Here is an 18,465-nt window from a genome sequence, read left to right on the forward strand (position 1 = left end):
AAAATCCATAACTCCCAATAGGCAAAAAAAGTTTTCTTAAGTGCATCTTTTGATCAAAGGTTTATATACTTACAATTCTGTTCAAAGACCTGTTATGAAAAGCCATTTGAACTTCATGTAACTTTGTCTCACTACAAGTGCAATGACACCTCCTGGCTACATTTCCATTTTGAATGTATAAGCCAAGAGATCTATTCTTAACAAGGCATGGTTGAATGGCATACTTGGTTCATTTACAGCAATTAATTGTTTTCCACACAAGCATAGGACTGAGAAATGTTCTAAAGATCTTCTGTGCCATATAACACATCACCAAACTCCCTTTCTGCATTGTGATGACCATTGCATTATCATACACACACACAACCCAAGAGTACAGAAATACGAACTCAATTCCAAGCCAGCATCTTTCCTATATTTAAAGGAGTACATGCGCCATCAAGTATACAAAACTAACCAGGACTAAAATGGTGTATTTCAATCAAGGTGTTCGATAGTATTGGTTTCTTTAATTATCACATGCAGTGTTAAAGAGAACACAGCTTTATTCACAGAAATCATGCTCCGGTTTATATTGATATAATGCGATAATGAATGATTTATTTGCTGTTGGTAATTTCCTTTAGCAAAGAGTCAAATCACTCAAAATATAGCATGTAGTTTGATTTGGTCAGATGTTCGTTTGTTTGGCAGCCTTTTGAATTAAACATATATTGAACAACTGTTTTTGGACACATTTGCAGAGACACTTGATTTTAAAAAATGTATTGCTTTTGCACTGGAGCTTCAAACAATTTATTATTTAATCTGGAACTGACAAAGTATATTGGCTCAGATATTGCAGTCAGTGGTGAACTAATATTGTCAAGCGCTCTGCCCGCAGCCTTTTACAGGCTTTTATACTGGAACTTGCAGTGATTACGTAGAACGTACAGCACAGAAAATGGCCATTCAGCCAAGCAGTTCATGCTGGCGTTTTGCTCCACTTGATTAGTGATCTACTTCAGCAAGGAGTTCTTCATAATGGAATCAAGACAAGCTACTCTGTATCTCCTAAACTGATCAGATTGAAGGATCTCTGCCAAGGTATGCAGAGTCTGAACCAGGAAGTACATATTTCAATGGGGAGTCTCTCTGTAAATACAGTAAAGATTTTGGAGGAGCAGGACAACCCTGACTGCAAATTCCAGATTACAGTGCTTAACTGTGTATGTGCACTTGCCTGTAAATTGCTGCCCAATTAACTCTTTAAAATGTTGAGCGCTAATAACACCTGTTATTTTAACCACAAAGTCTGGGCTATTATGTTTGTACTTTATTTGCTTATTCATTTACCATTTAATAAAAAAGCAGAAGTGTAACAGGAAAGGGGAACAAACAAAATAATTTGGAATGAGAAAACTAGGGTACTACCTTAAAATGATGAGAAAAATATATGGAGAGCAATTAGAATTGAATAAAATTAGCAAGAAAGGGACATGTCTGAATGATGAGAAGGCATGCAGCTACAACTCACGTAGAATTTACGAAAAACTGGTCCCAAATTTGGTTATGAGGTGTAGGGTTACATCTGGAAAAAAAAAAGACTGATCACCATTGGATATCAGCAATATTTCCACTGACCAGCCAACAATGCTGGATTCCACTGGATCAGTTAATATGAGACACAAAGGAAAAATACTACAGATGCTGGAAATCTGAAATACATTGAGAAATTGCTGGATATACTCAGGTGTGTCAGGATCTGGGGTGGAAGAAATGGTTAAAATTTCAAGCCAAAGACCTTTTGTTATAAATTGAAAAAGTTAGAGATAAAACAGACAGGCACAGAGGCAGGGAAAGGTAAGAGTGGGAAAATGAACAAAAGATCACAGTGATAGAGCAGAAGGCAGAAACAAAAGAGATGAGATAGCAATGGTCCAAGTAAAGAAACAAAAGATGTGTCCACTTGAGGTCAAAATACAAACATAAGAAATAGGAGCAGAAGTAGCCATCCAGCCCCAGGTCTGCTACGCCATTTAATAATATCATGGGCTTATCTGTTTGTGTCGACTGCCTAAGAACATTTCTACCTCTGCCTTAAAAATATTCGGTGACCCTGCTTCCATCGCCTTCGGAGACATACAGTTCCAAAGTCGCACAAGCCTCAGAGAAAGAATTTCTCTTCACCTCTGTTCTATATGGGCGACTTCTTATTTTAAAAAGTGCCACCTACTTCTGGACTCACCCACAAGAGGAAACATTCTTTCCCCATCTACCGTATCAATATCTTTCAGGATCTTACATAGTTCAAGTCACCACTCACTCTTCTAAACTCCAGTGGAAACAAGCCCAGCTTTTACAACCTATGCTCAGAAGACAACCTGCTCAATGCAGGTATCAATCTAAAAAATCTTCTTTGAACTTTCCCCAAAGCATTTACACAATTCCTTAAATAAGGAGACAAAAAGTGCACACAGTATTCCAGTTGCGGTCTCACCAATGCCCCGTACAGCTGAAGGACGACATCCTACTTTAATGTTCAATTTCTCTCGTAATAAAAGGATAGCATTCCATTAGCCTTCTTGATTACATGCTGCACCTGCATATTAACTTTTTGTGACTTATGCACCTAGGCATTCTGCAGTCATTCTCCATTTAAGTAATAGTTTTTTTATTCTTCCTGCCAGAATAACTTCACACTTTCCCACATTATACTCCATCTGCCATTTATTTGCCAACTCACTCAATCTATCTATCGGCAAATTCCGTACGCCTTCTTCATAACATACTTTCCTATCTATCTTTGTGTCATTTGCAAATTTAGCTACCATGCTTCGCTCCCCTCATCCAAGTTACTGATGTGAATGTAAGGGTAATGCAAGGGGCTTTTCACAGTAACTTCATTGAAGCCTACTTGTGACAATAAGCGATTATTATTACTATTAAATTGTGAAACATTGAGGTCCCAGCTCAGACCCCTGCGGCACTCCACTTTTCACATCCTGCCAATCAGAAAGACTCATTTATGCACAGAGTTCTTGCTGCCAGCAAATCTTCAATCCAGGCCAATATGTTATCTCCTATACCATGAGCTTTGGTTTTGCAATTACCTTTTGTGCGGCACCTTATTAAATGCTTTTTGGAAATCCAAATACAGTACAGCTCCCCTCTATCCACAGTTACTCGTTCAAAGGATGCTTGTAAATTGGTTAAACATGGTTTCCCTTCTATAAAACATTGCTGATTATTCCCAATTACCTTGAGCTTGTCTAAGTGCCCAGCTTTAATCTCTTTAATAATTGATTCTAACACGTTCCTCATGTGAGACGTCAAGCTAACTGGCCTGTAGTTTCCTATTGTCTGCTTCCTGTCATCTTGAATGGAGGATTTATCTTTGCTACTTACCAGATTCTAACAAATTTTGGAAAATTAATACCAACGCATCTGCTATCTCTGGGAATAGCAGAATTATCAACAGCTGCCATGTGAAAAAAATGGAGGCGGGGCTGTGATTTTAAATCATTGAATTCCAAGTTGAGTCTCGAAGGTTTTAAAATGCATAATCAAAAAGATGAGGTAGTGTTTCTCAGGCTTATGTTGAGCTTCACTGACATGGGTCTTTTACACTGCTCTAGAAATGTCAGTGTTGAGTGGGTTGTATGAGATTGGAAATGGCAGCTACTGGAACTTGGGGTTACATTGGCAGTCAAACAGTGGTCACACAATCTGCATTTAGACTTCCCACTGTGTAGGAGACATAGTACACTGAGCTTAAAGTACATGTAAATCACTGTTTCATCTGGAAAATGGGAAGGAGTGTTTATAATAATAAAGATGTGGAGATGCCGGCGTTGGACTGGGGTGAGCACAGGAAGAAGTTTTACAACACCAGGTTAAAGTCCAACATGTTCGTTTCAAACGCTAGCTTTTGGAGCACTGCTCCTTCCTCAGGTGAATGAAGAGGTACGTTCCAGAATCATATATATAGACAAATTCAAAGATGCCAGACAATGCTTAGAATGCGAGCATTTGCAGGTAATTCAGTCTTTACAGATCCAGAGATAGGGATAACCCCAGGTTAAAGAGGTGTGAATTGTCTCAAGCCAGGACAAGTTGGTTGGATTTCGCAAGCCCAGGCCAGGTGGTGGGGGATGAATGTAATGCGACATGAATCTCAGGTCCCAGTTGAGGCCGCACTCATGTGTGCGGAACTTGGCTATACGTTTCTGCTCGGCAATTCTGCGTTGTCGAGCGTCCTGAAGGCCGCCTTGGAGAACGCTTACCCGGAGATCAGAGGCTGAATGCCCTTGACTGCTGGTGTTCCCCGACTGGAAGGGAACATTCCTTGCCTGGTGATTGTCGCACGATGTCCGTTCATTCGTTGTCGCAGCGTCTGCATGTCCTCGCCAATGTACCATGCTTCGGCACGCATCCTTCCTTAGATACAGGGTCCTAAACTGCTCACAATACTCCAAATGGGGTCTGATACAGCCTTATACAGCCTATGTACATCCCTGCTCTTGTATTCTGGGCTCTCTCGACATGAATGCTAACATTGGATTTACCTTCCGAACTGCCGACTGAACTAGGACTCCTAAGCCCTTTTGTGCTTATGATTTATGATTTCCTAAGCCTTTTCCCATTTAGAAAAACGTCTGCATTCTTCCTACTCAAATGCATAATCTCACATTTCCCACATTGCATTCTATCTGCCATTTCTTTGCTCATTCTCCTAGCCTGTCCAAGTCCTTCTGCAACTGTCCTGCTTCCTCATGCTACCTGTCCCTCTGCATATCATCTGCAAACTGAGCAACAGTGCCTCAGTTCCTTCTTCCAGGTCGTTAATGTATATTGTGAAATGTTGGGGTCCCAACACTGATCCGAGGCACACCACTCTTTACCGGCTGCTATCCTGAAAAAACCCACTCTCTGCCTTCTGCCAGTGAGAGGGAGTAGCGCAGTGGTACTATTGCTGGACTGGTAATCCAGAGACCCAGAATCACACTTTGGGGAACTGGGTTCGAATTCCACCATGGCAGATGGTGAAATGTGAATTAAATAAAAATTTGGAATTAAAAGTCTAAAAAGGTGAATATGAAACTATTGTCAATTGTTGTAAACTCATCTAGTTCACTAATGTCCTTTAGGGAAGGAAATCTGTCTTACCTGGTCTGGCCTACATGTGACTCCAGACCCACAGTAATGTGGTTCATTCTGAAATACTCTCTCAGGCATGGGCAATAAATGCTGGCCCAGCCAGCGATGCCCACGTCCCATGAACAAACAAAAAAAAAATCCTCTATCCATGCAAGGGGGGGGGGAAGAGACGAGGGTTGCAATCATGTATGTGATTGGTGTGGCTCAATTAGGAAGCGAGAGATGTCGGTTAACCCTGGACGGTGGGCCTAGAGGGGCACGTGACATGTGCTGGCCCAAGAAAGGGTATGGAAGGGGTATGGCCGATCAGCAGGGGAGGGGGACGGGGAGCCTCCTCACCAGGCTGGTCATGTGGAATGTGCAAGGGTTGAAGGGCCAGTTAACGGTCACGTCTGTTCATGTACTTTAGGAGTCCGAAGGCAAATGTGGTGTTTCTGCAGAAGACACGCCTGAAGCTAGGGGATCAGACGAGGCCGAGGGAGGGATCGGTTAGGCGGTTGCTCCACTCGGGGATGGATATGAAGATGTGGGGAGTGGTGGTGTTGGTTAATAAGAGGATGCTGTTTGAGGTTGGGAACATTGTGGCCGATCCGGGGTGTAGGTATGTGGTGGTCAGTGGGAAGCTGGAGGGGATGCCAGTGGCTCTGGTTAATGTTTATGCCCCAAATTTGGATAATGTGAATTTTATGAGACGGGTGCTGGCGAGGATTCCAGATTTAGATGTGCACCGGTTAATTATAAGGTGCGGGGGGGGGGGGGGGGGGGGGGGGGGAAAGAGAAGAGATCATAATACGGGGGGGGGGGAGAGAAGAAATCATAATACCGTCCTGGACCCGAGCCTGGATTGGTCGACCTCGAAGTCGTTGAGGAGTCGGCAGTGGCTAGGGAGCTGAAGGGGGAGGAGGCGAGACCAATGGAGATTTGGGAGAATGAGGGCGAAGGAGTTTTCATACACCTCCCATCTACACCGGGTGCTTTCCCGGATCCATTGTTTCATATTAACAATAATAATCTTTATTAGCATCACAATTAGGCTTACATTAGCACTGCAATGAAGTTACAGTGAAAATCTCCTAGTCGACACATTCAGGCGCTTGTTTTGAGTACACTGAAGGAGAATTCAGAATGTCCAATTCACCGAACAGCACGTCTTTCGGGGCTTGTGGGAGGAAACCGAAGCACCCGGAGGAAACCCATGCAGACACAGAGAGAACGTGCAGATTCCACATAGACAGTGACCCAAGCCGGAAGAGGAGTTGAGGCATTTCCTGGATGAGTTGCAGGAGGGGCCCCTGAAGGGGAAAGAGGGGATAAGGCATTTCCTGGATGAGTTGAGTGTTTCCCAAGGTGGAGGAGGAGTGAGTGCAGGGCCTGGAGTCCCAGGTTGGTGATGGATAGCATGGGGGCGATGCAGGCGGCTCCAGGTCCGGATGGGTACCCAGTGGAGTTTTATAAGTAGTTTGGGGCAGTGCTGGGGCTATTGTGGGTGAGGGTGCATAATGAGGCGAGGGAAAGGAGGAACTCCCTGCTACTTTGTTGCAGGCTTCTATCTCCGATTCTTAAAAAGGATAAGGACCCAGAGCAGTGTGGGTCATACCACCTGATATGTTGAATGTTGATGCCAAGCAATTGGCGAAGGTGCTTGCACGTGGATTGAGGACTGCATGCCGAGGATGATTGGGGAAGATCAGACAGGTTTTGTGAAAAGAAAGCGGTGACAGCCACTGGCAATGGCACACTGGATGTTGAGGGATTGAGCATGGGAAAGAGTGAGGTGTTCTCCATCAATGTTAGCAGGCAGGAAAGGAAGTTAGGGGAGTTGCCGTTTAGGGTGGTGGGACGAGCTTTGGATATCTTGCTATCCAGGTGGGGCGGAGTTAGGCCCAGCTGCATAGGTTGAACTTGGCCTGATTGATAGAGAGGATGAAGGCAGATTTTAGGAGGTGGGATGTTTTGCCATTGTTGCTGGCAGGGCGGGGGCAAACAATAAAAATTAGTGGTTTCTGTTGCGTTTCAGAACCTGCCTATCTTTGTCCTCAAGTCGTTTTTCAGGAAAGTTAGTGGGTTGATTTTGGGGATGTGTGGGCGGGGAAGGCGAGGGTGGGTGTAGCCATGCTGGCCACGCAAAATGGACACTGAGCCAAACTAAAATGGAAGGCTGCTGGGAAACAGACAGTTCAGCCAGAACAGCAGTCTGCAAAGAGCAGTTTGCATTCTGCAGCAGCAGAAACCAGTTTGGGCTCAGGTGAAAAGACCTTAGCTAGGTGCAAATGGCAAAACGCTTTGCATGCTAATGAGGCCATCAGACTTGAACACCCACACAATAGATACATTTGGTTCTGAATGGACACATTCTAATCAAGACCCAGACATCGAGGCACCAGAAACCTCCAAACAAAAGGACATAAGAAACGCCCCCTCCATCACGGAGACCCCCTCGCATTGGGGAATTAATCCAGTATCGATAAGAAATTGATCCAATAGGTAGAGCCCGCCCGAGAAGAGGGAAGGACAACGGAACCCCTATAAAAGATAGGGACCTCGTGTTGTCCGGTCTGTTAAACCCGTGCTCCGGCTCTGACTGACACCTGGCATCCTGACTCCAGCCGTTGAGCACCAGCCGCCGAAACCGTAAGTTCAACGCTCGCTACGCGATCCAAGCCCACTAGACTCCCAAGTACCAGAACGCTTGCTGAAGGCTGCAGTACCAAGACCAGGACGAAGGCCTCGTTCTCTGACCTTGCCTGTTCCTGTTAGATAAGTATTCTGTTTGCTTAAGTTTAGTTGTAGCTTAGTCTCTTAGTGTGTGCATGAGTATTTATTATTAACTGTATAATAAATATTGATCGTTTGAACTTTACTAATCGGTGTATCGTCTTTATTACTTTGAACTTGACCTTGGAATACTTGTGACGTTGCCTATACGGCAACTGGCGACTCCAGAGCTAAATAATTACATAGAACAGAGCCTAGCAGTGTTAAGCACACGTCGAACTCGGAGGCGTGTTAATACACTCCAATAAACGCGTTTTACGCCCATAGTAAAACGTGCAACATTTAGTGGCGACTCCGCCGGGACCCTGTTGTAAGTGGAAACACCACAGTGTCCAGGACCCTGAAATTTGAATTGGAACTCCAAATTGCAGAGAAAGAAAGAGATCACAAGTATTCAAGGTGTTCAAAATAATAAGCGAAATTCGGAAGTGTGTTTTAGTGCATGCGTACTAACAGGGCTGTAAGGTAAAACTGAAAGCTTTTTGTTGCGACAAACTTTCGGTAGTTTTGTGATCGGAAAATAGCGTAAGCCGTACCCTTTTCACGAAACACCACCCCAGCAACCCCCTGTTCCAAATTATAAAAAGAGAGTCAGAGGAAATGGCCATGCAGGCAATGGAACGTCTGATGGATCCAGCAAAGTTTGTGGTCGCAGCGACCAGCAGCAGTAGCAGAGTAGGCCAGTGTCCCACGTGGGAGCTGGAACTCCGCAAATATCTGCAGGGAAAGGGATGGCCCCTTTGGAAAGAGTTTTGTGCAAATGAGGAGACAGGTCCCGGAAGTATAGGTCATACTTGGTGGGACAACCTCTCTCAGATACACAAAAAGAGTTTAGGTAAAGCACGCAAGCCGATGGCGATTGTGTCCTGCTTGGCACAGTTGCGAGGCGCAGAGGAGGTCATCAGGACGCTCCGGGCAGATTTAGAGGAAAGGAACCGAATGAGTAAGGTCGATGTCAGGGACATCGAGAAAGAAAACCTGGAATTAAAAGGGAAGTTGGCAGAGAAGGATAGAGAGGTGGATGATGCCAAGAGGGCTCACCAGTCTTGTCTAGCTCATCTGAACAGTTCCCAGACCCAGTATGAGAAAGCCTATCAGGACGTGCAACGTGCCGTTCTGATAAGACAGGAATCGGAAAAGCAGGTGGAGGCATTGCAGAGGCAATGTTCCGATCTCAAAGCAGCTTTGAGAGCACTCCACGCTGCAACGACCGAACAAAGACAAAGCACAGTTGACCACGCGAAATGCAGGAAACAGATTGCGGAACTGCAATCTCTGCTTTCGGTGCAGAATGGCTTCCAAAGCACCTTTGGAGCACAGTTAGATGGGGAAAACGCCCCAGATTGGCAGGAATTAAGCGAGACAGCGCAGCGTTATGTTCAGGGAACATGTGCGCCAGCAGCTCAGCAGAAACGACAGGCACCCCAACCCCCCACAGCTCAGATCATAACCGCACCCATGAATCCCGTAACCACACAGAGGAAAGCCGAATCAGAAGGCGCCCCAGACATAACTTACACCACCCCTTTAACAGTAACCCAGCTAAGGGACGCTTGTGAAAAGATCACTCCGTTCCTCCCCACCGCAGACCCCCACCAGTTTTTCGCTAAAGTAAAACAGCAGGCTACCATGTACGGCCTGGATGAGAGAGAGCAGGTTAAGCTCACCGTGCTGAGTTTAGACCAGAGTGTAGTAGCAGCCCTCCCCGACCCACAAAACGTGGCAGGAGGCAGCCTAGAGGAGATGCACACCGCCATTTTAGATGCCATCGGGTACAATAGAGGTGACCCCGTAGAAGGATTGAATAAGTGCAGGCAGAAGAGATCCGAACACCCCACAGCATTCGCAGGAAGGCTGTGGATTCATTTCAGCGCAGTTTTCGGACAGCTAGATAGAGCGCATTTAACCCGCGAAAACATGGTTAAGTGGACGCGCACCATTATCTCACACGCAACAGAAGCAGGACAGAGCGCTTGCAATAGCTACGACCCCTCAGAAGAGGCCCATAACGAAAAATGGGTCCTGAAAAGATTGTCCCGCGCTTGGGAGCAATCGCTTCAGGCAAAAGGAAAAGTTAGATCCCCAGAAGAGGCTCAGGCTGCTGCAGATATCCAAGCAGTCAGAGAGCACCAGAAGCCCGCATGGGTAAATGAAGGCAAGAGCAGCCCTCAACAGAAAGGACAGGAATGCTATAACTGTGGACAGTTAGGGCATTGGGCAAAAGAGTGTAATGCACCCCAGCGATCTCAGAGAGGCCAGCAGACAGGCACTCTGAACCACAACAAAGCAAAACCCATCCACAATGTAACAGTACAGTCAGGACCCACCAATGTGGACGAGACGAACTGACGGTGTTCGGGCTCCCCCACTTGGGTCTGTGACACACTATGGGACTCATCAGGGAGGCCCGTAGTCACAGCGAAAGTCAAAGGGAAGCCCATAGAGTTACTGTGGGACACAGGAGGATCCTGCACCACCATTAACTCCACAACCACGGCACACGCAGACACGTGGCCGACCACCTCCACCATCACACTTAGCGGGTTCACCGGACACTCGCAGCAGGGACATATCACAGCACCCGTAGCGATCCAGCTAGGGAACATTAGCACAAGGCACCCCGTAGTTCTAGTAAATCTTCCCCGGACAGCAGAACACATCCTGGGGATAGACTTTATGAACGCTCATAGCTTGTCGTTCGACCCAGTGAACCAGTGTGTCTGGCGAATGGCTAGATCAGACAGAGCCCCAGCCACCCTCACAGTAGGAGACTACGCTAATCGGATTAGCGCAGTGGGAGAGTACTCATTCGACCTGACTACACTCCACACCGACAGACAAATTAAGGCCCTACTAAACAAACACAGGACAGCATTTGCAAGTCACCGTCATGACTGTGGTAGAATGACTGGACAAGTTCATGTTACCGGACAGGACCCCCGACCGCAAAAGCAATATAGATTTCCCCTCGAGGCAGAGGTGGAAATAGAAAAAGTTATAGGCAGCTTGTTGGAACAAGGTGTACTGAGAACGGTAGCCTCCACCAACAATGCCCCTATTTGGCCAGTGAGGAAGCCCGATGGATCATGGCGTCTGACCATCGATTATCGGGAACTCAATAAAGTAACCCCCGCAGTAGCCCCAACGGTAGCTACTAGTCCCGAGACCATGCTCAAGCAGGGTCTCAACGCCAAGTACTTCACGGTATTGGACATCAGTAATGGATTCTGGTCAATACCATTGGCAAAAGCGTGCCAATACAAATTCGCATTCACTTTTAAAACACAGCAGTACACGTGGACATGCCTCCCACAAGGATTCCACAATTCACCCTCCATTTTCCACCGACAGCTGGCAAGTGGATTAGAAAAATTTTCCCGACCCGAATGCCTGGTACAGTATGTAGACGACCTACTACTGCAGACAGACACAAAGGCAGAGCACATTTCGCTTCTGGCCGAACTCCTGGAACTCTTAACTGAAATTGGCTGTAAAGTTAACCCGAAAAAGGCCCAAATATTGGAAAGTAAAGTGATGTATTTGGGATCAGTCATCACGCACGGCAAACGCGAGATCGAATTCAAAAGAATTGATTCGATTGTCAAATTGCCCCTTCCCCAAAATGTCTCAGCCCTCCGGTCGTTTTTAGGACTGGTTGGCTATTGTCGGAACCACATAGACGGATTCGCGACAAAAGCCGCCCCACTTTCAGACCTCCTTAAGAAAGGAGCCCCCTGGGAATGGCTTCCGCAGCATACAGGCGCTGTGGAAGAGTTGAAACGAGCCCTTAGTGCAGCACCCGCGCTGCTAGTCCCAGACCAACTTTCACCGTACGCAATAGAGGTAGCGAGCACCGATCTGACCCTCTCGGCCGTGTTGCTTCAGGAACGGCACGAGCAGCTAAGACCAGTGGCTTATGCCTCCCGACTGTTAGACCCGGTAGAACAAGGATTTTCAGCCTGTGAGAGGCACCTCCTTGCTGTCTTCTGGGCAGTGCAGTATTTCTCATACATCACCGGACTAAACCCCATCACCATTCTAACCGAACATACACCCACACAGCTACTACTAGACGGTCGACTGAAGGACGGTTCAGTTAGCCAGATTAGGGCAGCTAGGTGGACCCTACTTTTACAAGGACGGGACATTACAGTGAAACGGACACGCACACACACATACTTAGCAGACAACCTCCAATACCCCGGACAGCCCCATGACTGTGAAATTGTAGCTCCCCTGCATAACACAGGACCCTTTTTAGCAAAAACACCCCCCAGGAAGATAGGGAACCCGAAACAAAGCCCCCAGCCCACAGACACGTGTGGACCCTTGAGGATTTATGTAGACGGTTCCTCCACAGTTTTAAATGGTGAGCGTATCACAGGATGCGGCATCTATGTAGAGGACGCGCAGGGGCGCGCTCTCGAAGAGATAGCTCTTAAGTTACCAGGTCACTTAGGCGCGCAGGCAGCAGAGCTAGCAGCCATAGCGTACATAGTGGACCACCCCGATTCTTTCCCCAGCCCAGCAGACATATATTCAGACAGCTTATATGTATGCAATAGCCTAACAGATTTTCTGCCCCTGTGGAGGACACGAGGTTTTGTCTCCGCAGACGGAAAACCCCTTCCATCAGCCCCCTTACTCCAGCATATCCTAGAGAAAACGAAGGACAGGACCTTCGGCATTATAAAAGTTCGAAGCCACCATAGGTCATCACCCCCTGGGAATGTAAAAGCCGACGCGTTGGCTAAGGCAGGTTCCAGGAGAGGACACTTATGGACCCCCCCAGCTAGCGCACCAGCTAGCGCCCCTGTGAGCGCAGTACAAGTCTCACAGACTGATATTAAAGACCTCGTGGCAGCACAGAAACAGGACGGAGACCTCAGGGAGGTTTTCAAGGGAAACTTTGTGCCTGCTTACGAGCACTTTAAACACGCACTGACCACACATGAGGGTGTGATCATTAAGGACCAACTTTATGTGGTCCCACAGCAGGACAGGAATCAGATGATTGCCTTGTTCCATGACGGACACGGGCATCAGGGAATTGATGCAACAACGAGGCACCTCAGGCAACTCTGTTGGTGGCCTAATCTCAGGAATGATGTAACGCACTACATAGAGAATTGCCTGATTTGTGCTCAGAATAACCCGGAGAGGTATTCTAAGAAAGCACAACTTCGGCATACTCGCCCAGTTAACGGCCCTTGGACAAACCTCCAGATCGACTTTATAGGTCCATTGCCCCCTTGCAGGAATGGCTATAAATACGTTCTGGTGGTGATAGATACCTTTACCAAATGGGTAGAGGCATTTCCCTCACGAACAAACACAGCTAAGACAGCTGCAAAGATCCTGACCCACCACATCTTCACGAGATGGGGTTTACCCCGAAGTATCGATTCGGACCAGGGATCTCACTTTACAGGACGGGTCATGAGGAACGTCCTGACAATATTCGGAATCAAACAGAACTTCCACATTGCGTATCATCCACAGTCCAGCGGGATTGTGGAGCGCATGAATCGGACCCTAAAAACTACCCTCAGAAAAATGGTTCAAGAGAACAATTCCACATGGGATTCAGTGCTCCCCTTTGCACTCATGTTCATAAGGAACACTGTCTCCACATCTACAGGATACACACCACACACACTCATGACCGGACGCCCTATGAAAGGTACAGAATTCCTTTTAGGACTGGACATGACAAGCCCCGAAGTGACGGCCCTCACACATGAAAAGGCAGTTAAAGATCTAGTTGAGACTGTGAGGTCTGCACAGCTCGCAGCCGCAGTCCAGCTAGGGAAACGCCGACAGCAACGGACTGCCTGTTTCAATAAGACCGTACACACCACAGAATTCCAGGTTGGGCAACAGGTAATGTTATCTGTTTATAACCCCAGCAGTTTTTTGGCTCCAAAATATTCCGGTCCCTACTCAATTTCGGACAAAATTAGCCCCTCCGTTTACAGGATAAAGTATCCTAATGGGAAGACCGCGTGGTTCCATATAAACCAGTTAAAGGCATATGGAACACAGGCCAACCATGCTCACCATGTCCTGCTGGATGCAGCAGAACACTTCACCCCGCCCACCAGAGACACTTTTCCACCATCCCCCTCACAGACCAGTTCATCCACGGACTCGCCCACGACTCCGCCCAAAGACCACTACAGACCACGCCCCGACACGCCCACAAGCTGCCACAGCAGAGACAGTAGGACAGACACTGACTCTGAAGACAGCGACACCACACAGCCATACAGCCCACACTGCACCAACTACGACCCCGACTCCAGTGACCCCATGGAAGTCACCTACCTCAAATATCCAGAACCACCACCCGACCCCGACTACCCCGACAACACACTCGACACTACACAATGGCACAGGGACAATTCCTACAGACTTGTCCGCAATGACGAGAGTGACCCCCGGTCACACAACTCCAAAATAGCATGCCTGATCCACACAAGGGTGTGGGATCCGGGAGAGCAGGACGACACGGTGTCTGACTCCCGACACGGCAACCCCTTTGTGACCCTGTTCACAGAGGCAGAATCAAAGTGAGGTGTCCAGATGATGTAAGATAGGAATCGTTTGAGGGAAACGATGTCCTTTCTGATGGAACCTGCACGTATGTTTGTCTTCGTTTTATGTTTGTTTGTTTCAGGAATGTACATTGTTCAGCTGGAGGATGGACATCTTCTTTTCAGCTGAAAAGATTGTGACCACCTCACATACACGTTAGTTTGTCTGCCGAAACTTTTGAGAACTTCGGTTTGATTGGAGATCCTTTCCAAAGCTGTAAGGCCACACGCCAAATAGCTTGTCCGCAGATATCTCTGAGAACTTCAGTGATGTCCTCAGTTGGAGCACCTTGGCTCCCTTGGTTTTTTTTAGGTGCCCCTCTATTCGGCGAAATAGAGGCTGCAAGTCATGGTCAACACATTCGTACCCGTTTCTTCCAGGTTACTCAGGCAGTGGACAAACGGCACTGAGGACCCGCCCTGTCTGAGAACCAACCCTTGGTCAGCCAAGCTCGGGTATGGCACAGCACGCCCTACCCGGGGATCCCATCCAACTCGTACCCGTAGCGGCCCATACGCAACTCATTCGGATGTTTATTTCCAAGTTTGTTTTCATTTTAGGTTAGGTAGCCCTTCGGCCACCATCCCACATGCTATTTACATCCGGGAACATTCGGATGGTAAATCAGCAAAGCCTGCGAGACGGCTCGCAGAAGGAAGGATTGTTAGGTGTATGCTGGTCTTTAAATTCGCTTTTTGAAAAAAAAAAATGAGGGGAGTCACAGGGTGTGACTTAGCCAGTCATTTTAAAGGGTCAATTGGGTTTTGAAAGACAGATGCACTAACAAGTAAAGGTCTTAAACTGTGTATTGACAGATACTGTGCTTGATCCCAAAGGTTTCAAAGGACGAGACAGAGGTCGAAGCCAGGATTGTCAATACCGGAGGAAGAAGGAAGAGAAAGAAGAAGAACAACAAAAGATGATGGAAGCCCACTTATTACTGTTTAATGTCATATGTATATGTGTGGAAACAAGACACGTTTCCCCCACAACCCCCACCGTAAATGTTAGTACAACAAACCCCCAGTGCTCAGCTCTGATCAGCGAGGTTCAGACCTGGTGTACTAAATTCATGACGTGGTACTCCATGTCCTACATAATCGAATCACTGTTGGTGATCGCGATCCTCATCATCCTAGTGCAGACCCTCAGGTTGAGGAAATGGAAGAGGAGAGCCTCTCGTTCCAGCACCTCACCCATCTATAGAGTGCAATCCCCCATCTTCGGATTCCACCAAACCCCTCAACCCCTCACTGATTACAACACTCTGTAAATAAAATTCAGCCATGTATTATATTGTTCCATACTCGACTGCCGAGTTGGGAAGTGTGATGTTGTGGTGTGAATGGTTAAGGTTTAGAGTGATTAAATGTTTAAGTTAAGGTTAAGGTTAATAGTGATAGGTAGAGGTTCCCAATTGTAGTAATGCATGTCCCTTTTGACATAGGGCCAAGTAGAGATGTTAGTTAAATTTTTTTTTCTCTTCTTCCCATAGTTTAGAACAGAGTAGAACAGGAACTGGCAAGAGGTCAGAACACAAGGAGGCAAAGTACATAGGTGATCCTTCACAATAGTACGATTGTGAGGATCACAAGGAGGGAATGTAGCCATGCTGGCCACGCAAAATGGACACTGAGCCAAACTAAAATGGAAGGCTGCTGGGAAACAGACAGTTCAGCCAGAACAGCAGTCTGCAAAGAGCAGTTTGCATTCTGCAGCAGCAGAAACCAGTTTGGGCTCAGGTGAAAAGACCTTAGCTAGGTGCAAATGGCAAAACGCTTTGCATGCTAATGAGGCCATCAGACTTGAACACCCACACAATAGATACATTTGGTTCTGAATGGACACATTCTAATCAAGACCCAGACATCGAGGCACCAGAAACCTCCAAACAAAAGGACATAAGAAACGCCCCCTCCATCACGGAGACCCCCTCGCATTGGGGAATTAATCCAGTATCGATAAGAAATTGATCCAATAGGTAGAGCCCGCCCGAGAAGAGGGAAGGACAACGGAACCCCTATAAAAGATAGGGACCTCGTGTTGTCCGGTCTGTTAAACCCGTGCTCCGGCTCTGACTGACACCTGGTATCCTGACTCCAGCCGTTGAGCACCAGCCGCCGAAACCGTAAGTTCAACGCTCGCTACGCGATCCAAGCCCACTAGACTCCCAAGTACCAGAACGCTTGCTGAAGGCTGCAGTACCAAGACCAGGACGAAGGCCTCGTTCTCTGACCTTGCCTGTTCCTGTTAGATAAGTATTCTGTTTGCTTAAGTTTAGTTGTAGCTTAGTCTCTTAGTGTGTGCATGAGTATTTATTATTAACTGTATAATAAATATTGATCGTTTGAACTTTACTAATCGGTGTATCGTCTTTATTACTTTGAACTTGACCTTGGAATACTTGTGACGTTGCCTATACGGCAACTGGCGACTCCAGAGCTAAATAATTACATAGAACAGAGCCTAGCAGTGTTAAGCACACGTCGAACTCGGAGGCGTGTTAATACACTCCAATAAACGCGTTTTACGCCCATAGTAAAACGTGCAACATGGGGGTGGTGTTGCTGAATTTGATAAATTATTACTGGGTTGCAAACATTGCGATGGTGAGGAAATGGGTCGTGGAGGACAGGTCAGTTTGAGAGTAGGTGGAGGCAGCATCTTGTAGGGGAATGCGCTTGAGGGCCTTGCTGTTGGTGCCTCTGCTGTTCTCACAAGCCAAGTATTCTGTTAGTCCAGTGGTGATGTTGGCATGGAGGGTGTGGGGGCAGTGTAGGCAGCACTTGGGGTTAGAGGGTCTGTCTTTGTCGGCAATTATTTGTGATAACCATAGGTTTGTGGCAGCGAGAACTGATGCAAAATTACGGGCGTTTGAGTTGCATAAGAGGAATAGAAGAATGGGTTTATCTACATGCAGGTTCGCGATTTTGTGACGGGAGAAGTGCCATCTTTCCCAGGGTTGCCGCCTCCGGTGCTGCAAGATAAGCTTCTGTCAGAGGATGAAATTGAGGAGGGGAAAGTATTGGATATTTACAAGGAACTGATGGAATGAAAGGATGCCCGAATGTTAAGTGCAAATGGGAGGAGGTGTTGGTAGAGTTGATGGGGGCCGGGTTATGGGCTGAGGCTTTGGGGAGGGTGAGAGCGAGAGAGACAGCGAGAATGTGTATTGGCCTTGCCCCCTGATAGCCCAAGGCAGATTGTGTTATGTTGCAGGGACCCGGAGCTGCCGATTGCAGGGATGTGGATCAGTGACCTGGCAGAAGTCTTGCGGCTAGCAAAGATCAAGTTCTCTGCAGGGGCCTGTTGACTTCACTTTGAGCTGGAAACCGTTCATTGATTTCTTCAAGGAGGGGTCAGCGAGGGGGGGGTGCCTTGGTATAAATTCTTTAACAACAGCATTTCACATTTTTCCTATGACAAATGTGTTCCATCAACCTCCCTTTTTGAATAACGGAGCTACATCTGCTATTTCCCGATCTAATTGCTTATTCCTTGAATCCAGGGAAAGTTTGGAAAACTTAAAACCAAGGCATCAATTATTTCACTAGCCATTTCTTTTAAGATCGTTGAATGAATTCCATCAGGACCCAGACTGTCAGCCGCAGCTCCAACACTTTACTCAGTAGCACTTCCCTGATGATTGTAACCCGAGTTCCCTGGCTTCCAATTCCTGATTTGCTGATATTTCTGTGATGTTACTTGTATTGTGTAGATGTAGAGAATTGCTTTGATGCTTTTTTTCCTTTGAAAATGTGGTTTTACGTTTGGATTAAATGTCTTGTCAGCAGGGATTAGATATTTCAGTCTGCTTGTCAACATTATGTTCACATCAATTTACACTAAGCAGAAGCATAATACTATCAAAGTGGCAACTTCAAGAATTAACTAGTTAATAAAATGCGATCAAATAACTAACCTGCATAAAAAGGACACAATCTGGTATAACTG

General features: G+C 46.8%; 1 protein-coding gene across 7 annotated transcripts in view; it reads right to left on the bottom strand.

Moving 5' to 3' along the window:
* ptpn4a (protein tyrosine phosphatase non-receptor type 4a) overlaps positions 1-18,465 on the bottom strand; it is a 428,771-nt gene that overhangs the window by 92,403 nt on the left and 317,903 nt on the right. For 6 of the 7 annotated variants that reach the window (XM_038790048.1, XM_038790047.1, XM_038790049.1 and 3 more), the window contains one exon: positions 1,517-1,570. The exons of the other annotated variant lie outside the window; for it this stretch is intronic. In XM_038790048.1, coding sequence (XP_038645976.1) covers positions 1,517-1,570 — 54 coding nt within the window. The remainder of the gene's footprint in view (positions 1-1,516; positions 1,571-18,465) is intronic. 7 annotated transcript variants of the gene reach the window in all.

The sequence above is a fragment of the Scyliorhinus canicula genome, chromosome 2, assembly GCF_902713615.1.
Source record: "Scyliorhinus canicula chromosome 2, sScyCan1.1, whole genome shotgun sequence".
NCBI classification, from domain to species: Eukaryota; Metazoa; Chordata; class Chondrichthyes; order Carcharhiniformes; family Scyliorhinidae; genus Scyliorhinus; species Scyliorhinus canicula.